We start from the raw sequence: 17,112 nt of genomic DNA, 5'->3' as shown, positions 1-17,112 counted from the left end.
AGACCCTACCATGAAAGAAATATAATTTATTTGAGTGTGTATGAGAGAGAGAGACAAGGAGGGAAGGAGAGCAGGGCATAGCAGCGCATGCCTTACCATAGAGAATAGAGAGCTTAAATTGGACACCTTGTTGTAAACGACTTTATAAATATGTGCTAGAGTCATTTTAGGAGAACTTGGAGCACTGAGGAAATAGGGTAAATTTAGGTAGGTAATGCACCTAATGGGCACCTCCAGTTTCTCTGTTCAGAAACACAGCCAGAACCAGTAAGGTAGCTTAATTTACTCGCTACTTCCATTGTGCAAAGAAGTGCTGAGAAGGGAGCATGGTGGCAAGGGAAATGGAAATTGCATTAAGACTCCAGTGCTCTGCTGACTAGGCTGGCCGGGAGTTCTGAAACAGCATGTTATACATATGAATGCTAAAACTTTCCTAGTGAATTAAGACTAGTGTTTTAAATACATGATTGTAATATGAAAGAATGATTTGACATAAAGTGAATTTTAGTCTTTAATACCTTCATAATTGCTTAAAATACACATTTGACTGAGAATGAAAAATATTTGGTTAAATATTTCTAATTGAAAGTAATTTCCTACATTTTCATTTTTTGTGAACAGTATGGTACTTGAAAATATTTCTATGCATCATTAATAAAATGAATTTTCATGGAAAAAAAATAACACACGCCTTGAATCCCAGCACTTGGGAGGCAGAGGTAGGAGGATTGCCATGAGTTTGAGGCCACCCTGAGACTAATAGTGAATTCCAGGTCAGCCTGAACTAGCATGAGACTCTACCTTGGGGGAAGGAAAAAAAAAAAAAAAGAGGGCAGAAGAGAATGGGTGCATAGGGCCTGTAGTCACTACAAATGAACTTAAAAAGAATTAAATCTTAGCCAGGCATGGTGGTGCATGCCTTTAATCCCAGCACTTGGGAGGCAGAGGTAGGAGGATTTCCATGAGTTTGAGGTCACCCATATTCTACATACTGGATTCTAGGTCAGCCTGAGTTAGAGTGAGGCCCTACCTCAAAAAACAAAAAGAAACAAAGAAATCTTGGCTGAATATTGGGTGTTGCAGAATGTAGAGAATTTTCAATGTATTTCAGAGTTAGCTGTGCTGAGAATGCTGCTTTACACAAATATATAGCACAAAATGGCAGGTATGTTTAGAGCCATTACAGAAACTGTTAGAAGGGTCTGTCCTAATCTCCAGCCAAACTTCATTTATTGTCTTTTTAAATGAAAAGTTAGCAACTGAAGCAGCAATATTTAAATTTGCTAAAATCAAACATTGTAACAGCACATTCTAAATGCACATTCTGGTAAATGACAGTAAGAAAATAATTTTTGTTTTTCATATTGAACCATTATCTCCATAGGCTTGGCAAACTTCTTGTGTACAGTAAAATACTGCTTACAGTCTCACACCTGAGCCAAGGTGTTTCAGGTAGTGCTCATTTGCATTGTGTGGTGTGATGGTCTACATACTGCAAAGTATGCATGTTATATGTTCAGAACCAACTCTGCAGTGAAACTGTGATGCAGTATGAGTTAGTGTTGTCAGAAACACCTGTCTTGCTTGTCCTTTTGTTGTCTTCTCGGTGTGTCTTTTCTACCTTACAAGGATACTTGTGTTACAATTTATAGCCTACTTGTATAATCCAGGTTAATCTTTCATCTCGAGACCCTTAATGACATCTTTATAGAACTTTTTCTCACATAAGGTGATGGTCATAGGCTCTTAGCACTAAATGACATATCTGTTGGAGAGCCACCATTCAGCCAAAAGTATTTGTTTTTCCTTCCCTAGTAGTTGAGTTTCTGGATGCTGCTCCACATGGCCCTGCGGGATAGAAGCTCTTCACACGCATGACACATCTTCAAGTAGTAGTTCCTGCAGCAAGCACACAGGTTGCTAGGTGTCTGCCAGGCCATATGCAGCTTCTGTCTGCAGTAGGGTGATACTCATTGCTGGACATTCTGGAGTGATCTTGTCTTGTAACAAGTTACTCCTGAGTTCAAGCAGTCTTCTTCTACTAGTTTGCACCACTCTGGACTGGACATGGCACTTACAAGTTTATCTTTTAATTTGGACTTCACACCCCTGTGTTTAGACTGTACTGGTGTTCTTCCCTCCCCTGTGCACTTGCCCTGCCCCTGCCTTGAGAACCTGCTAGCACCAGGTGAGATTTGGGAGTCTCCCTCCACCTGTTCTTGCTTTCTAAACAGTGGGTCATAATGACTGAAGACTGAATTATATGTACAATAATTTAAACCTTTGAAATAGGGACCTTTGTTGAATGACTGAGATTATTAATATCCTATGCTGACAAACCATATGATATGTCTGTAATTCAGGGATAAGATCTTCCTTTGCTTCCCAGAGCTTCTGGTCAGAGTCCTGCTGTCAGTATAACACTTAGAAGGGGTTCAGAGGCTTAGGAGAATATAGGGAAATGATGTATAATTTTTCCAACAGACACTGGAGCCCTTTTGGATTTCAAGAGATCTCTGCTAATCCCCCTGAGTTTTCACTGTGCTCTGTTTCTACCCCTTCTTTTCACAGCTAGAATGTTGATACACCATGAGATAGTTAGGTGGTCATTAAGGGTGCACTGCTATCGTTGATTGGCATACCCTGAATGATTTATTCTAAATTATAGTAACTAAAGGTACTTTGATTTGTTTTTCAGATTTGAAAGCCATGTAGAGATTTGCCCACCAGGCATGAGTCATTCAGCTTGTTCAGTTAACAAGAGTGTTCTAGAAGCCATCAGAGGAAGACTTGCATCTTTTCATGAACTCCTACTTGAGCCACCCAAGGTACAGAAGCTGTCCTAAGAACAACTGAAGTTAGATTTAGGCAGTTACTGTAAAGTATGAGGATCGTGAAAATAAGAGAACTAACTGTGATTAGCATTGATTGCAAAATACAATTAAAAATTAAAAGGCACACTACCAGTTTTTTGCTGTTTTTGAGCTAGTTTTTGTTGTTGTTCTTTTTGCTTTGTTTTTTGGGGACACAGTCACTATCAGACTGCCTCAAACTTACTGGTTTCATGCCTCAACCTTCTGAGAAATAGGATTGAAAGAAGGTATGCACAACTGAGCCCACTGGAAGCTGCTTTTAATTTTTATTTTCCCCTTCAAGTAGGGTCTCACTGTAATCCAGGCTGACTTGAAACTCACTCTGTAGTCCCAGGCTGGCCTTGAACTCACAGTGATCCTCTGCCTATCAAGTGCTGAGATTAAAGATGTGTGCCACCACGTCTGGCTTGTTTCAATTTTTTTTTTTTTTTTCATTTTTAGAGATAGGGTTTCACTCTAGCCTAGGCTGACCTGGAATTAACTATGTAGTCTCAGAGTGTCCTCGAACTCACAGTGATCCTCCCACCTCTGCTTCCCAAGTGCTGGGATTAAAGGCGTGCACCACCACGCCCAGCATTTATAAAAGTTTGTATTTATTTGTTTGCATGCAAGCGTTCTTCCCACTGTAGACAAACACCAGATACTTGGGCCACATTTTGTGTCTGGCTTGTGTGGGCAGGTTAGGAATTGAACCCAGGCCTGCAGACTGCAAGCAAGCACCTTTAAGCCGTAGCTCATCTTTCCAGCTCCAAGTGAGTTTTCAACTGGTATTTATCCATTTATTGTATAATTTAATAAATGAGGTAAAAAAAAGTAGAATTTAAGAATATTTTGGGGGGCTGGAGAGATGGCTTAGCAGTTAAGGCACTTGCCTGCAACGCCAAAGGATCTCGGTTCAATTCTCCAGAACCCACGTAAGCCAGATGCACAAGCTGGCGCATGCATGTGTAGTTCATTTGCAGTGGCTGGATGCCCTGCGTGCCTATTCTGATTCTCTCCATCTGCCTCTTCCTCTCTTTCTATCTCTATCCCAAATAACTAAATAAATGAATTAAAAAAATTTTAAAAATTTGCCTGGTTGTGGTGGTGCATGCCTTTAATCCCAGCACTTGAGAGGCAAAGGTAGGAGGATCACCGTGAGTTCAAGGCCACCCTGAACCTACATAGTAAATTCCAGGTCAGCCTGGACTAGAGTGAGACCCTACCTCAAAAAAGAAAAAAAAAAAATTTGTCAGGAAACTCAGATTTTTCTTCTGAAAATCCTTGTGTGTTTATATGCCAGTAAGATAACCCTTTTCTACTTATAGCATATTACTTTACAGAGTGCCTGAGGTAAATTAATCTTTCTGGTCTGATCTTGGAATTGAACATTTTCTTTCTTTTTTGTTAATATTTTATTTACTGGAGAGAGAGTGGCAGATATAGAGAGAATGGGCGCACTGGGCCTCCAGCCACTGCAAGTGAACTCCAGACATGTTCCACCTTGTGCATTTGGCTTATGTGGGTCCTGAGGAATCAAACCTAGGTCCTTAAGCTTTGCAGGCAAGTGCCTTAACCGCTATTCCATCTCTACAGCTCTAGAATTGCACATTTTCATGGGGAATGGGAACAATCTGTGGACATTGAGACTTTAGATCCAGCAGTTGAATACTCAGTGCAGATTGAAATCGGCCAGGTGCTAGGTGTTGCTTTCCCATGAGGACCATCTGTGTGTATCTGAGTATGAGTAGAGCCTTGGTGATCCCTACAGAGGAGGGATCTGCCATCTGGAAGTGGGGTTATTTTACCAACACCTCATTTGGATTGCTACAGGCACTTTGGTCTCAAGTGGAAGATGTGGTTCTCGAGTAGCTCTGTTCTAGCACAGTTTTCCCAGTATCCTTTGTAGTGTGTGTCTCCTTGGTTCTAAACATTGTGGCTTGTTGGGAGTTTAATACACTAATTTGTCACTACTATATTATCCATCCATACCTCAGGGAATCTAGTTCAGCTTCAGATTATTATTTCAGATGCCTGGTACTGTCACTGAGTAGCTAGCAGTTCCCCCTGTGTACTCTGTCCAGAATTCTGTGGGTCCAATGAGGGCCTCACACTGTACTCAGCCTGTGTTGGGTGTGACTGCGGTGCTGGCACTGACTTTTAGTGAAATTTCTGCTGGTGTTTTTTTCAATGAATGAATTAATTAATTAATTAATATATTTGACAGAGAAAGAGGAAGAGAATGAATGGGCATGTCAGGGCCTCCAGCAACTGCAAAGCAACTCCAGACGCCCCCTTGTGCATCTGGCTAGTGTGGCTCCTGGGGAATCAAACCTGGGTCCTTAGGCTTTGCAGGCAACCTTAACCACTATGCTATCCCTCCAGCCCCTTCAGCTGGTGTTTTAGCAGTTACAGCCATTAGTATCCTTTATGCCAGTCTTGGGAACAAGTAGGAAAAGTAAAGGGCTATAGAAGAGAGGACGTTATAAGTAGAAGGTGGAGATGACAGAAAGATTTGAAAAAAATGTATTACGAAGGCCCTAACCTGTCTTAAGTTCTTCCCAACTTCTCCTTAGGTGGACAAACAAGGAAGCATCTGACTTTTGCATGTCTTGATGTCCTGATGCATGGCATTGTCTTGTTGACTTCTTGTTTGCTTTAGGAGTGGGTAATGGACCCCTTTGAAGCTTTGTAAAACATCTGTCAATTGGAGCTATTAGAAGATACTATTGAGTAAAACTATGAGCCTTCTAGTTCCTTAGGTGAGGTGAAGGAGCAGGATGGAGCAGGGCTGATCTGACCCTTCAGAAAGGATGGTCTAATGATGGTGTCATTTGTCACTCACTCTTTCCTGTCTAGTTGTCTAACCTTCTACAGGATCTTTTTCTGACTTTTATGTTTTGGGAACATTGAGAACCCTTCATAGACAAGTACAAGTTTGACCCCATTAAGTCATGTGATCCAGAGGTGACATCAGATTTTGTAATGTAAAGATATCTTCTGAATTTTTAGATTTTCTTTCAGGCACAGGATTTGAGCCAAAATTTTTGTGTGTTAGTTTACCTGGTGTTGTGCCTTGGCCTGTTTACCTTCCTTCCTCCCTTCCCCTTCTCTCTCTTTCCTTCTTTTCTCTTCTCTTCTCTTCTCTTCTCTTCTCTTCTCTTCTCTTCTCTTCTCTTCTCTTCTTTCTTTTTCTTGACAGGGTCTCATTCTATCCCAGATTGACCTAGATCTCATTCTGTAGCCCCAGGCTGGCCTCAAACTCACAGGATACTTCTATTGTAGCTTCCCAAGTGCTGGGATTAAAGGCGTGAGCCACCAGGTTAGCTACATGTGTCTTTTGATGGTCTGTTTATGTAGTGGAATTTGATTGGAAGGCCCTTTCTTTCTCAGAAAAGTGTGATGAAGACTACATGGGGTGTACTGGATCCTCCTGTGGGGAACACTCGATTGAATGTGATTCGGTTGATATCCAGCCTGCTTCAAACCAATACCAGTAGTATAAATGGGGACCTGATGGAGTTGAACAGCATTGGAGTCATATTGGTAAGAGTCCCTCAGAGTCACTTAGATTCAGCCTTGGCAGTTCATGAGAATGTAGCTCAGCTTTACAGATTGAAATTACATGTGGATGACTTTCTTCATCTGATTTCACTTTCTAGTACAGTCATCTTGGCCAGGATGAGGCCTGTGAAGGCACTTAGAAGTGAACCAGCCACTTTATTAAGCAGATCCATAATAATACTGCCATTCTTGCCATGGAAACAGTAATGGATTCAGTCTGACTGGATTGTCCATCCCATTCCTTTGTATGATATAAGGTGGTGTAGGTCAGCTCAATTCTGCCACCATCTGTAGTACTCCAAAAAACTGAATTCTCTAGACATTGTGGCGAAGAGCTCTTACTCTTACCTTCCCTCCACACCTCTGAGGCACAAGTAAGACAGTAGGAAACCACAAAGCACTGGAGCAGAACAAACTGAGTGGGGCACAGGTGTCATGATGTGCTTGCGCAGTGTACATCTGTGACGTAGTTCCCATGTTAAATGATCTGCCCTGTGCTCTCACTCAGTGGCTTCATTAGTTGGAAACCCAGCTTCAAATGTGAAAGAAAAACTGAAGTTGATATCTGTAAATTAATACTCTGCTTACCATGGAGACCATGGTGAAACTCTTAAATTAACCTGGACTTGTATTCTCAATTTACTGAAACAAAACAAGATCATATTTCTGATTTTCAAAATGACTTATGGCTGTCTTATGGTTTAAGAGAGTAGAAAAGAGTTTACTGGAAGCTTATTGATCAGAAATGGGAAATTATCTTTTCCTATCACAGAATGTTTACTGAATGTAATTGCATCACTCTGAAAACAAGAAGATACTTTCTCTTGAGAAACTTGCATTTGTCTTGAAGCATTATTTATTTGCAACCAGAGAGAGAGAGAGAGAGAGAGAGAATGGGCATGCCAGGGCCTCTTGTCACTGCAAACTAAGCCCAGATGTATGTTACACTTTGTGCATCTGGGTTTATGTGGGTACTTGGGAATCAAACCAAAACCATCAGGCTTTATAAGCAAGCACCTCTAATCACTGAGACATTTCTCCAGCCCCATAAACTTGTGTTTTTTAATTAGCCCAATTGGAACAAGAATATATTCTTGTTGGGCGTGGTGGTGCACACCTTTAATCCCAACACTTGGGAGGCAGAGGTAGGAAGATTGTCGTGAGTTCAAGGCCAACCTGAGACTACATAGTGAATTCCAGGTCAGCCTAGGCTAGAGCAAGACCCTACTTAAAAAAATAAATAAATAGAGAGAGAATTTCTTTCTTGCTTTTTAAAATTTTAAATATTTTACTTTTTATTAATGGAAGGGGAGGCGAGGAAAGGATGGGCACACCAGGACCTCTAGTCATTTCAAATGAGCTCCAGATGCCTGCACCACCCTGTACATCTGGCTTACATGGGTTCTGGGGAATTGAGCCTGGATACTTTGGCTTTGCCAGTAAGTGCCTTTACTGCTAAGACATCTCTCCAGCTCTCTTTCTGCTTTTATTTTTATTACTATATTTATTTGAGAGAGATAGTATATACTAGTTCCTTTTGCCACTGCAAATGAATTCCAGGTGCATACACCACTTTGTACGTCTTGCTTTATGTTAATTGAACCCCAGCAAGTAATAAGTTCCTTTAACTACTAAGCCATCTCCCCAGCTCCCTTTGTAATTTTTAATCACTGTTATGTAAATGTATTAAAAGTCATGGCTTGAACAGTGAGGTAACTGAAGAAGATACTGTTTTCTTTTGTAGGACATGTTCTTCAAATATACATGGAATAACTTTTTGCATACCCAAGTAGAAATTTGTATTGCACTGATTCTTGCCAGTCCTTTTGAGAATACAGAAAATGGTACCATTACTGATCAGGACTCTGCTGCTGACAATTTGTTACTGAAACACGTAAGTTGATTTGGCCTCATTGCTTCCAGTATCTTCTGAGTTCTAAGATTTTAAGTGTCATGTGTTTGTAGCACTTTTTTATCCAATAATTCTTTCTGGACAAATAACCAATACATTTATTGACTGTTAAGAAAAACATCTAGAATTCCTGCTTCTTTGGTAAAAGTAATGAGCTTGAAAATAACTTTCAGAAATTAAAAGAACCATAGAAATCTTTACTACAGAGAACATACAGGTTCCATGCCAAACTCATGACTGAGAGTTTGGAGAATTGAGTTTTATTCAGTGTTACATCATCCTGTTGGGTAGCAGAGGGCATCTCAAGCTGGTTTTGAACTCATCAAGATCCTTCTGCCTCAGCCTCCCAAGACCTGAGATTATAGGTATGTGCCACCATGTTTGGCTTGGAGTCTTTTCTTACAATATTTGGGGCTAGGTAGATGGTTTAGCAGTTAAAGGTGCTTGCTTTGCAAAGCTTAAAGGCCAGGGTTCAGTTCCCAAGTACCTATGTAAAATGAGATGCACAAAGTAACACGAGTCAGTTCATTTTGCAGAAGGAAAAGGCCCTAGCATGCCCATACTTTCTCTCTCTTACTCCTTCCTTATCTCAAACAAATAAAAATTATAAAATTGTGGACATGCCAGGATTTCTTGTCACTTCAAACAAGCACCAGATATGCATGTACTACTTTTTGCATTCAGCTTTATGTGGGTGGCTAGAGAATTGAACCCTGAGTAAGTAGACTTTGCAAGCAAGCACCTTTAACTACTAAAAAATCTTCCTAATTCATGGGGTCTCTTTTTTTGTAAAATAGGTGATTTCACTAAGTCTTCGGAGTTCTGCAGTTCTGTGGTTTTATCAAATTTTCTAGTTCCCACTTGGTTTATTCCCACACCTTGAAGTTAGGAAAGACTAGTCTGGAGAAGGCAAGTGGTATTGCTCGTCTCAGTGCTACAGCCCATACCAGTTTGTTGGAGGCAGGCAAGTTTACCCTTTAGTAACAGTAACATAGAAACCTTCACTCATGTGGGAGGAAATGTTGGTCACATTTTAAAATAATGTTAGCAAAGCATGATGGCATATGTCTGTAATCCCAGTACTTGTGAATTGGATGCTGAAGAACAGTTCCATAGTAAGTTAAAGACTAGTCTGAACTACATGACCCTGTCTAAGGAGGATCATCTCCCCCTCAACACACACAAAGCTGATTGCCCCGCATCTCCCCCCCCCCAAAAAAAAGGCATTGAATTCTGAGTCATGTTTGTAGGTGGGTGGGTCTGAGTGTGCATTTAAGCATGTGTGTGTGTGGAGACCAGACGGACAACCATAGGTGCCACATTCCTCTTAGAAACCACCATATACCTTTTGTATTGTTTTGAGACAGGGATTCATTAATCTGGAGCTTACTAAATAGGCTAGACTGGTTGACCAGTGAGCCCCAAAGATCTGCCTTTCTTTGTGTCTCTAGCTCTTGATTTCTAAGGTGTACAAAAGCACACTCTACTTTTTACTTGTGTTCTGGGTATTGAGCTCAGGTTCTCATGCTTGCAAGACATGAACTGTACTGACTCTGCCATTCCCCAGGTCCCTGTGGGAAGTTTTTAACTAAAGCATGATTTTTCTTTGAATTTGGGACAGACTCTGTTCCAGTGTGTGAATTTTTCCGTTTAACAATTCCCAGCTGTACCAGAGTCAGCTGCTCACTTGCTTACTTATGGCATTGCCTGTCTCAGTGAGATTCCCAGTAGAAGCTCTGTGGGGCCTGCATCCTGATTGGAATACCTGCAGTGTTCAGAGGGTCTAAAGGAAACTTAGCACCACATTGCATTTGGGGAGCCAGTGACTCAGAGTTTGCATGCAGCTCCGTTTTACTTCAGATTGTTAATGCTTTGACTTTTCTGTAAATATTAACTAGGATATTCTTTCTTACTCAGCTCTTTCAAAAATGTCAATTAATAGAACGAATACTTGAAGCCTGGGAAATGAATGAGAAGAAACAGTAAGTCAATTATTTTTTGAAACAAATTGAATTTGATTTAATTTGATGGAGAAATACTCCTGTTTTCTTTTTCTCCAGAAAAAAAAAAAAGAAAATACAATGACGTAATGGATATTTTTCTTGTTCCTTTTTATTTAGCTTCTTATTGACAACCTCTATACATATAAACAATATACATACATATAAACAATATACCATGACCATAATCCCCTCCCAGCACTTTCCCTTTTCTCCTTTCTAAATCCTCCTCCTAGCTAATCCCTTCTTCCCAAGTAATCTCTCTTCTGTAATAGATATTTTTCTAATTTTTTGGTCCTTATGTTTTTCTCCTTGTTGCTTGAGCTTTCTGCATTAGCTTTTGGATTTCCTAGTTCTTTCTGAAAGGATGTCTTCTGAATAGTCTGTTGAATTGAATGATACAGAATTGTAAAGTTGAGTCCTCCTTGGTAGTGGTTTAGCTTGTTGTCATGATTACCACTTCAGGGCAGTGGAACGTTAAAGGGGCATGTTCCCAGAATGGTGAAAAGCTGCTCCATGGAAAGTACAAGAAAAAATACTTAGTTTTTTTTTTTTTTTCCTAGAAAACTTAGTTGATGGACCAGCAAGGTTCTGTGAGGAATAGTTGCTGCCTGTCTACGGATGGGCCATGTAGGACTTGCCTGTGGTGGTGGTAACAGATACAAGCTTTTGTGTGTGTGCCCCTTACCCCTCCCTCCCCCCATTGAGAAGCAAGGCAGCATAGGGTAGGTCTGGAAAATACTTTCAAGGTGTGCTCCTTGCATGAATGCAAGGGAGTTTTGTTTTTATTCTGCATGTCATGTCCAATGTTCACATCAGGATAGTTAGCATTTGAACTCCTGAACTCCTGGTTTAATTATTTTTTTAAAAAAATACTGTATTTATTTACGTGAGAGACTTGATACGCCAGGGCCTCCAGCCACTGCAAACAAACTCCTAATCCCTGCGCCACTCTGTGCATCTGGTTTTACATGGTTACTGGGGAATCAAACCTGGGTCCTTCGGCCATGCAGGCAAGTGCCTTAACTGCTAAGCTGTCTTTTAAGTTATTTTGAGGTACATAATAAGCTACTATGTATTAGTCATCTGGTAGTGCTCTTGGATACTAGGACATATTCCTCCTATCCAGCTCATTATCTACCCTCTCTATCCTGCTTCCCCTGCTCTTTGTTAGTCTTTAGTGACCACTGTTCTACTTCTGAGATTGGCTTTTTTAAGCTTCCACATAATAAGCAAAAACATGCTGTTTGTCTTTCCATATTTGTCTTACCTCTCTCAGCACAGTGTCTTCCAATTCCATCCATGTTGCAACAGCATATGGCAGGATTTCATTTTTGTGTTTGAGTAATATCTCATCCGTTCATGTGTTGGTAAAAGCACAGTTGATCATCTTCTTGGCTCTTGTGAATTATGCTATCATAAGCATAGGAGTGCAGGTATGTTTTCTACATGCTGATTTCATTTCCTTTGATATGTACTCATGGTAGGGATTGCTATCTCTTTTTCATTTTTGAAGACTGTAGCACTTTCCATAGTGACTGTAACAGTTTATATTCCCACCAGTAGTATATGCGAGTTCCCCATCACTGCGAGCATTTTGAAAACATTTGTGTTTTTGCTATTAGTCCTTTCTGTTGGGGTGTAATAAATAGTAGCCTGTTGTGGGTTTGATTTGCAATAATTCTTTGAGGCTCTGTGACACCTTTTTTTTTTTTAAATATATCTGTATTTTTTAAATATATCTTGTATGTCTTCAGTAATACCTATTTTTCATCAGATTATTGGAAGGTTTTTACTGATTTTTCTCTATATCCTGACTCCTACATTCATGATGAGATCTATAATTGGTAAATATTTGTCTGGTGTTTGTCCTTCATTCTTTTATTTCACACGCTGTGCAGTAACTACCTACTTTGGTATAATCCCATTTGCTTCTTATTTTTATTACTGTCAGTGCCTTTGGGCTGTCATCCAAAATATCCTTACCTAGACCCATATCTTGATATGTTTCTATGTTTTCCTCCAGTAATTTTATAGTCTCAGGTTCTCCATTTAGATGTCTATTCATTTTGAGTTGGGTTTCATATATGGGGGAAATTGGAGTCTAGTCTCATTGTTATGCCCAGCACTGTGTATTGAAAAAGACTGTACTTACTTTCAAGGTGGTTGTCTGAGTCTGCTTTTCATGTGGCCAGATTTATCCAGAAGGTATGACTAGTGCATGAAATCCTGTAACCACTACAGTTAAGAGTTCTTAAGTTTCTGTCTCTCCAAAACATTGTCTCACTGCTCTTTGGTGAAACAGGGTCTCACATGTCCCAGGCTGGCTTCAGTGTAGTTGTAGATGAGGATAACCTTGAACTTGTGACTTACGTGGTGCTGGCAATTGAACCCAGGGCTTTGTGCATGCTACATAGTCACTCTACAACTGAGCTCAGGAGTTTTCTTGCTATTCAGATTCATCTGTTTCCCTGGGAAAGTAAACTTCATACCTTGTGAAGCATGATTTTGTTTTGTTTTGTTTTGTTTTGTTTTGTTTTGTTTTGTTTTGTTTTTTGAGGCAGGGTCTCACTTTGGTCCCGGCTGACCTGGAATTAACTATGTAGTCTCAGGGTGGCTTCGAACTCACAGTGACCCTCCTTTCTCTGCCTCCCAAGTGCTGGGATTAAAGGCATGCGCCACCATGCCCGGCCTTTTTTTTTTTTTTTTTTTTAAGTTTTTGCTTAAAAAAAAAGTTATTAGTTGCCAGAAGAGAGAGAGAACAGCCGTTCCAAATGAACTGCAGATGCACACTCCACTGTGCATCTGGCGTTCTGTGGATACTGGGGAATCAATCCCAGATCATTAAGCTTTGCGGGCAAGTGCCTTAACCACTGAGCGATATCTCCAGCCCTCTTTTCTGTTTTTTATATTTGTTTGTTTGACTGAGTTTGGTTTTTTGAGGTAGGGTTTTGTTCTAGTGCAGCTGACCAATTCACTATGTAGCATCAGGCTGGCCTCTTAACTCAGGGCAATCCTCCTACCTCTGCCTCCCAAGTGCTGGGATTAAAGGCATGCGCCACCACATCAGCTCTTTTCTGTTTTTGATGATGGACTTTATAATCATTTAATAAACATGAGTATGTATGGGACATTGACATTTAGTTTGTGTGGCTATGGCAAGGGACTTTGGTAAATCAGATACATTCCTCTGAGTGCAGCTCCTCTAAGGAACTTGTTCGTGGCCTATTTGACATCTCTAATTATGTCTGGCCATCTTACCCATTGTACCTTCCCTGGTCTTGCATTCTCTCTACCTCCTCTTATGGCCCATGTACTCTACTCTCCCTCTGGGCTTTTGACTGGGTGAATGACATTTCCCACACTTTGGGGGCAGGGTACTGACTGAAAGACTGGACACCAAAAACATTAGAAACTGGGCCTAGCAGCCTTACATAAGGGCCTTTGTTTTTACCTATAGCCTGTAAAAGTATGGAAGGGTGAAAGGTGGTCTATGGAAGCACATGGGTTTCTACATCTTCCTTTTGAGCTCATTTGAGAACATCTGGGTGCATTGTGAATTTGTCCCTACCCACTTCAGATAACCCAGCTGGTAATTTATTTTCTAGACAAGCCTCCAAACAAGCATAAGTATGTATTTTTTTGTTGTAATTTTGCTTTTTAGCTATTTTTTTCTTAGTAGTTCCTGAGTTTTCTCCCTTCAAACAAAAATCTCCCAGTTATATGCTGTTGTCTTCATCATAAAATGTTTTGCTTCAAACCAGACATAGTGATGGATGCTTTTAATCTCAGCACCCAGCACTCGGGAGGCTGACGTAGGAGGATTACTGTGAGTTCCAGGCCAGCCTGAGACTAATTCCAGGTCAGCCTTGCCTAGAGCAAGAGCCTACCTTGAAAAGTCAAAACAAATAAATAAATAATAAAAAGTTTTGCTTCATAAATGTCATGGACATAAAAAGATCATCTAGGGCTAGAGAGATGGCTTAGCAATTAAGGCGCTTACCTGCAAAGCCTAAGGACACAGTTCAATTTCCCAGTACTTATGTAAGCCAGATGCACAAGGTGGCACAAGTGTCTGGAGTTTGCAGTGGCTGGAGGCCCTGCCATGCCCATTCTTTCTCCCCCCCCCCTCTCTCTCTTTCTCTCTCTCTGTCTCTTTCTCTGTCTCTCTCTCTGTCTCTCTCTCTGTCTCTCTTTCTCTCTCTCTGTCTCTTTCTCTCTCTCTCTCTGAAAGAAATAAATGTAAAAGAAAAAAAAAAAGATCATCTAGCTGAAAGATTAGTCTTGGTTGAGAAGATTAGGCCTTCAGCCAGAGAAAGCCATCAAGACTAAGCTTACTTATTCATGTTCTAAGTGGTCTTATCAGCCAAGTGCAAGTTCATTGCCTCTTTTAGATCAGCCAGTGTCTTAACTTGAGAAATGCCTTGGGAGGTAATTGTCAATTAGTACAACTAAGATTTAATGTCTTTTAGTAAAACAAACCAGCAAAATTCTCTCCTCAGTTTTCTACAATCTGGTGTAAAGTCTAAAATCCACACACCTATGGTAACATGAGGCATCGGTGAATGTTTGTGTGAGATACTCTGTTACTGACAGTGACTGCTTTTGCTATCTGAATCAGTGCCCTGTTGAGTGAGGTTGCCATGCAATTTTCAGGTGAGCAGCATCAGCCTGGCCCTTCCATGTTGCCTAGTGGTAGATACTCTGGCACTTTACAAATACCAGTGTTTGCTTGGCAACTCAGTGTTTATTACCAAGTGTCTCTGAGTAACTGAATGTTTGTCCTTCCCCCTTGGCAGGGCTGAGGGAGGACGACGGCATGGTTACATGGGGCACCTCACCAGGATAGCTAACTGTATTGTGCACAGCACTGACAAGGGCCCCAGCAGTGCTCTAGTGCAGCGACTTATCAAAGGTGAGTGTGTTTACAACTTTATTACATTCATGTCGGACCAGTGAACAGAGACTCAAGGTTTCTTTATATTTTTCAGATTATCTAGAGCTCTGAATGTAGTTTTTGACAATGTTTGAAACATGGTTCTCAACTCTTCCTCTCTCAGTGACTTTCTCATTGCTGGGACAAAATCCCTGACCAGAGCAACTTAAGAAAAGAAAAGGATTTAATTCAGCTTATGAAGTCCAGAGGTGGAGTCCATCGTGGTAGGCAGGCAGGAGTGGGAGCGGAGCTGGTTACTGTGTGTTACGATCAGGAAGCACTGAGTGAATAGCAAGTAGGCTGGGCTATAATACCTCAAGGCCTGCCCCCAGTGACCCACTTCCTCCAGCAAGGCTCTACCTCCTAGCAGTTCCAAAACTTTCCCAAATAGTGCCGCCAGCTGGCGACCAAATGTTTAAACATGAGCCTCTGTGGGACATTTCACATTCACACCCCAGTGCCCTCTGCTCAGATTTCTGCTGCTGTTTTAAGGATGACAGCCTTTCTCAGCATGTTATAGTTACTTGCCATTGTTGGGCTGCTGTTGGAAACCTTGCTCTTCTGGGTATTTTAAGCTTGCATTGTTCGTGTCCTGGCAGTCTGGCCACCTGAGCTAGGAATGCCCTTGCCATTTTCTTCTGAAGGCCTCCACCTGGCTCGTGAATTCCTTTAACTGTGACATTAAAAGCATTTGCCAGCATGTCTTTGATGTCTACACTAAAATGAGGAGTCTGAGTCCCTCATATCCTAGCAGTAAATTTAATTAGCCCAGCGTTTCTTGTAAGAAACTATGGGTGCCTTCTCCATGGGCACCTGAGCCACAAGTCCATCCCTGGTATAGGAGCATCAGAGGCTCTGAATTCTGAGCTGCTATCCTTAAAATGTGAAAATCTGGTACATAGTTTATTCAGTGTTAGCTTGCTGAAAACCATTTCTCAGTGTCTCCATACCCCCCGCCCCCAATGTAGGGTCTCACTCTAGTTCAGAGTGGCCTTGAACTCATGGCAGTCCTCCTACCTCTGCCTCCCGAGTGCTGAGATTAAAAAGCATGCGCCACCACACCTGGCCAATTTTTTTTCTAAAGAATGTATCCACTAAATGCCTTAGTATCACTCACTCTATAGCAGCTTCCCACATGTCATTTTGCTTCTTGGGAAAGGGCCGAGCTGCTTCTTAAGCCATTCCTCTTCATAGTTTTATTTATACTAAGGAGAAAATGCTATATAGTAAGATTTTTTTATATTGTTTTTCTTTACTGGAATTGGTGTTAGGTAGCCCTGTGAACCTGTGTGAACATGCATGCTGTTATGCAAACTAACTCCAAACTGTCAGATGATCACCTTCGTGTGGTCAGATGTATGTTTTTATTTTTCTCAGAAAGTTACTTGAGGTCCTTTAAAGTTTCTCTGGAAAGTAGAATCTTAACGTCATAAGCTTCCATATGTTAGGAGATAGTATTGGTACAATTGGAGAAGCCAGCACAATTTCACACACCGTTTTTGGCCAGGTGCACATCATAGGCTCTCAGGAAGGTATAAGAGCAGTAGCATTTCTTGAATTTGACTGTGGAAATGGTCCCTGTACCACAAAGACCTTTGTCAGAAGAGTGTTGCAGACATATTTCTTACTCCAATGAAGTGCAGTTAGGAACTTGATAAGTTGGGGCTCTTTGTCTAAATCCAGCCTACAGTTTAGTGGCATGGGGCTGGCTCTGGTCCAGGCTCAGAGGTGTGTGGACTGGAGGCCTGTTGGGGCTTTTCTGATTTGCTTCTCTTAGATCACTGGCATGGCCATAGCCAGGTCTTCAGCTGATGGCACTCTCCTGCTCACCATCCATGAACCAGGTGG

At 41.1% G+C, this 17,112-nt stretch overlaps 1 protein-coding gene across 16 annotated transcripts in view; it reads left to right on the top strand.

Annotated features, from left to right (window-relative positions):
* Ppp6r3 (protein phosphatase 6 regulatory subunit 3) overlaps window positions 1-17,112 on the top strand; it is a 161,223-nt gene that overhangs the window by 101,755 nt on the left and 42,356 nt on the right. For all 16 annotated transcript variants that reach the window (XM_045144456.1, XM_045144470.1, XM_045144475.1 and 13 more), the window contains 5 exons: window positions 2,699-2,828; window positions 6,246-6,398; window positions 8,161-8,310; window positions 10,246-10,310; window positions 15,128-15,243. In XM_045144456.1, coding sequence (XP_045000391.1) covers window positions 2,699-2,828; window positions 6,246-6,398; window positions 8,161-8,310; window positions 10,246-10,310; window positions 15,128-15,243 — 614 coding nt within the window. The remainder of the gene's footprint in view (window positions 1-2,698; window positions 2,829-6,245; window positions 6,399-8,160; window positions 8,311-10,245; window positions 10,311-15,127; window positions 15,244-17,112) is intronic.

This window comes from Jaculus jaculus, chromosome 1 (assembly GCF_020740685.1).
Source record: "Jaculus jaculus isolate mJacJac1 chromosome 1, mJacJac1.mat.Y.cur, whole genome shotgun sequence".
NCBI lineage: Eukaryota > Metazoa > Chordata > Mammalia > Rodentia > Dipodidae > Jaculus > Jaculus jaculus.
This window is presented reverse-complemented; position numbering and strand designations above follow the sequence as displayed.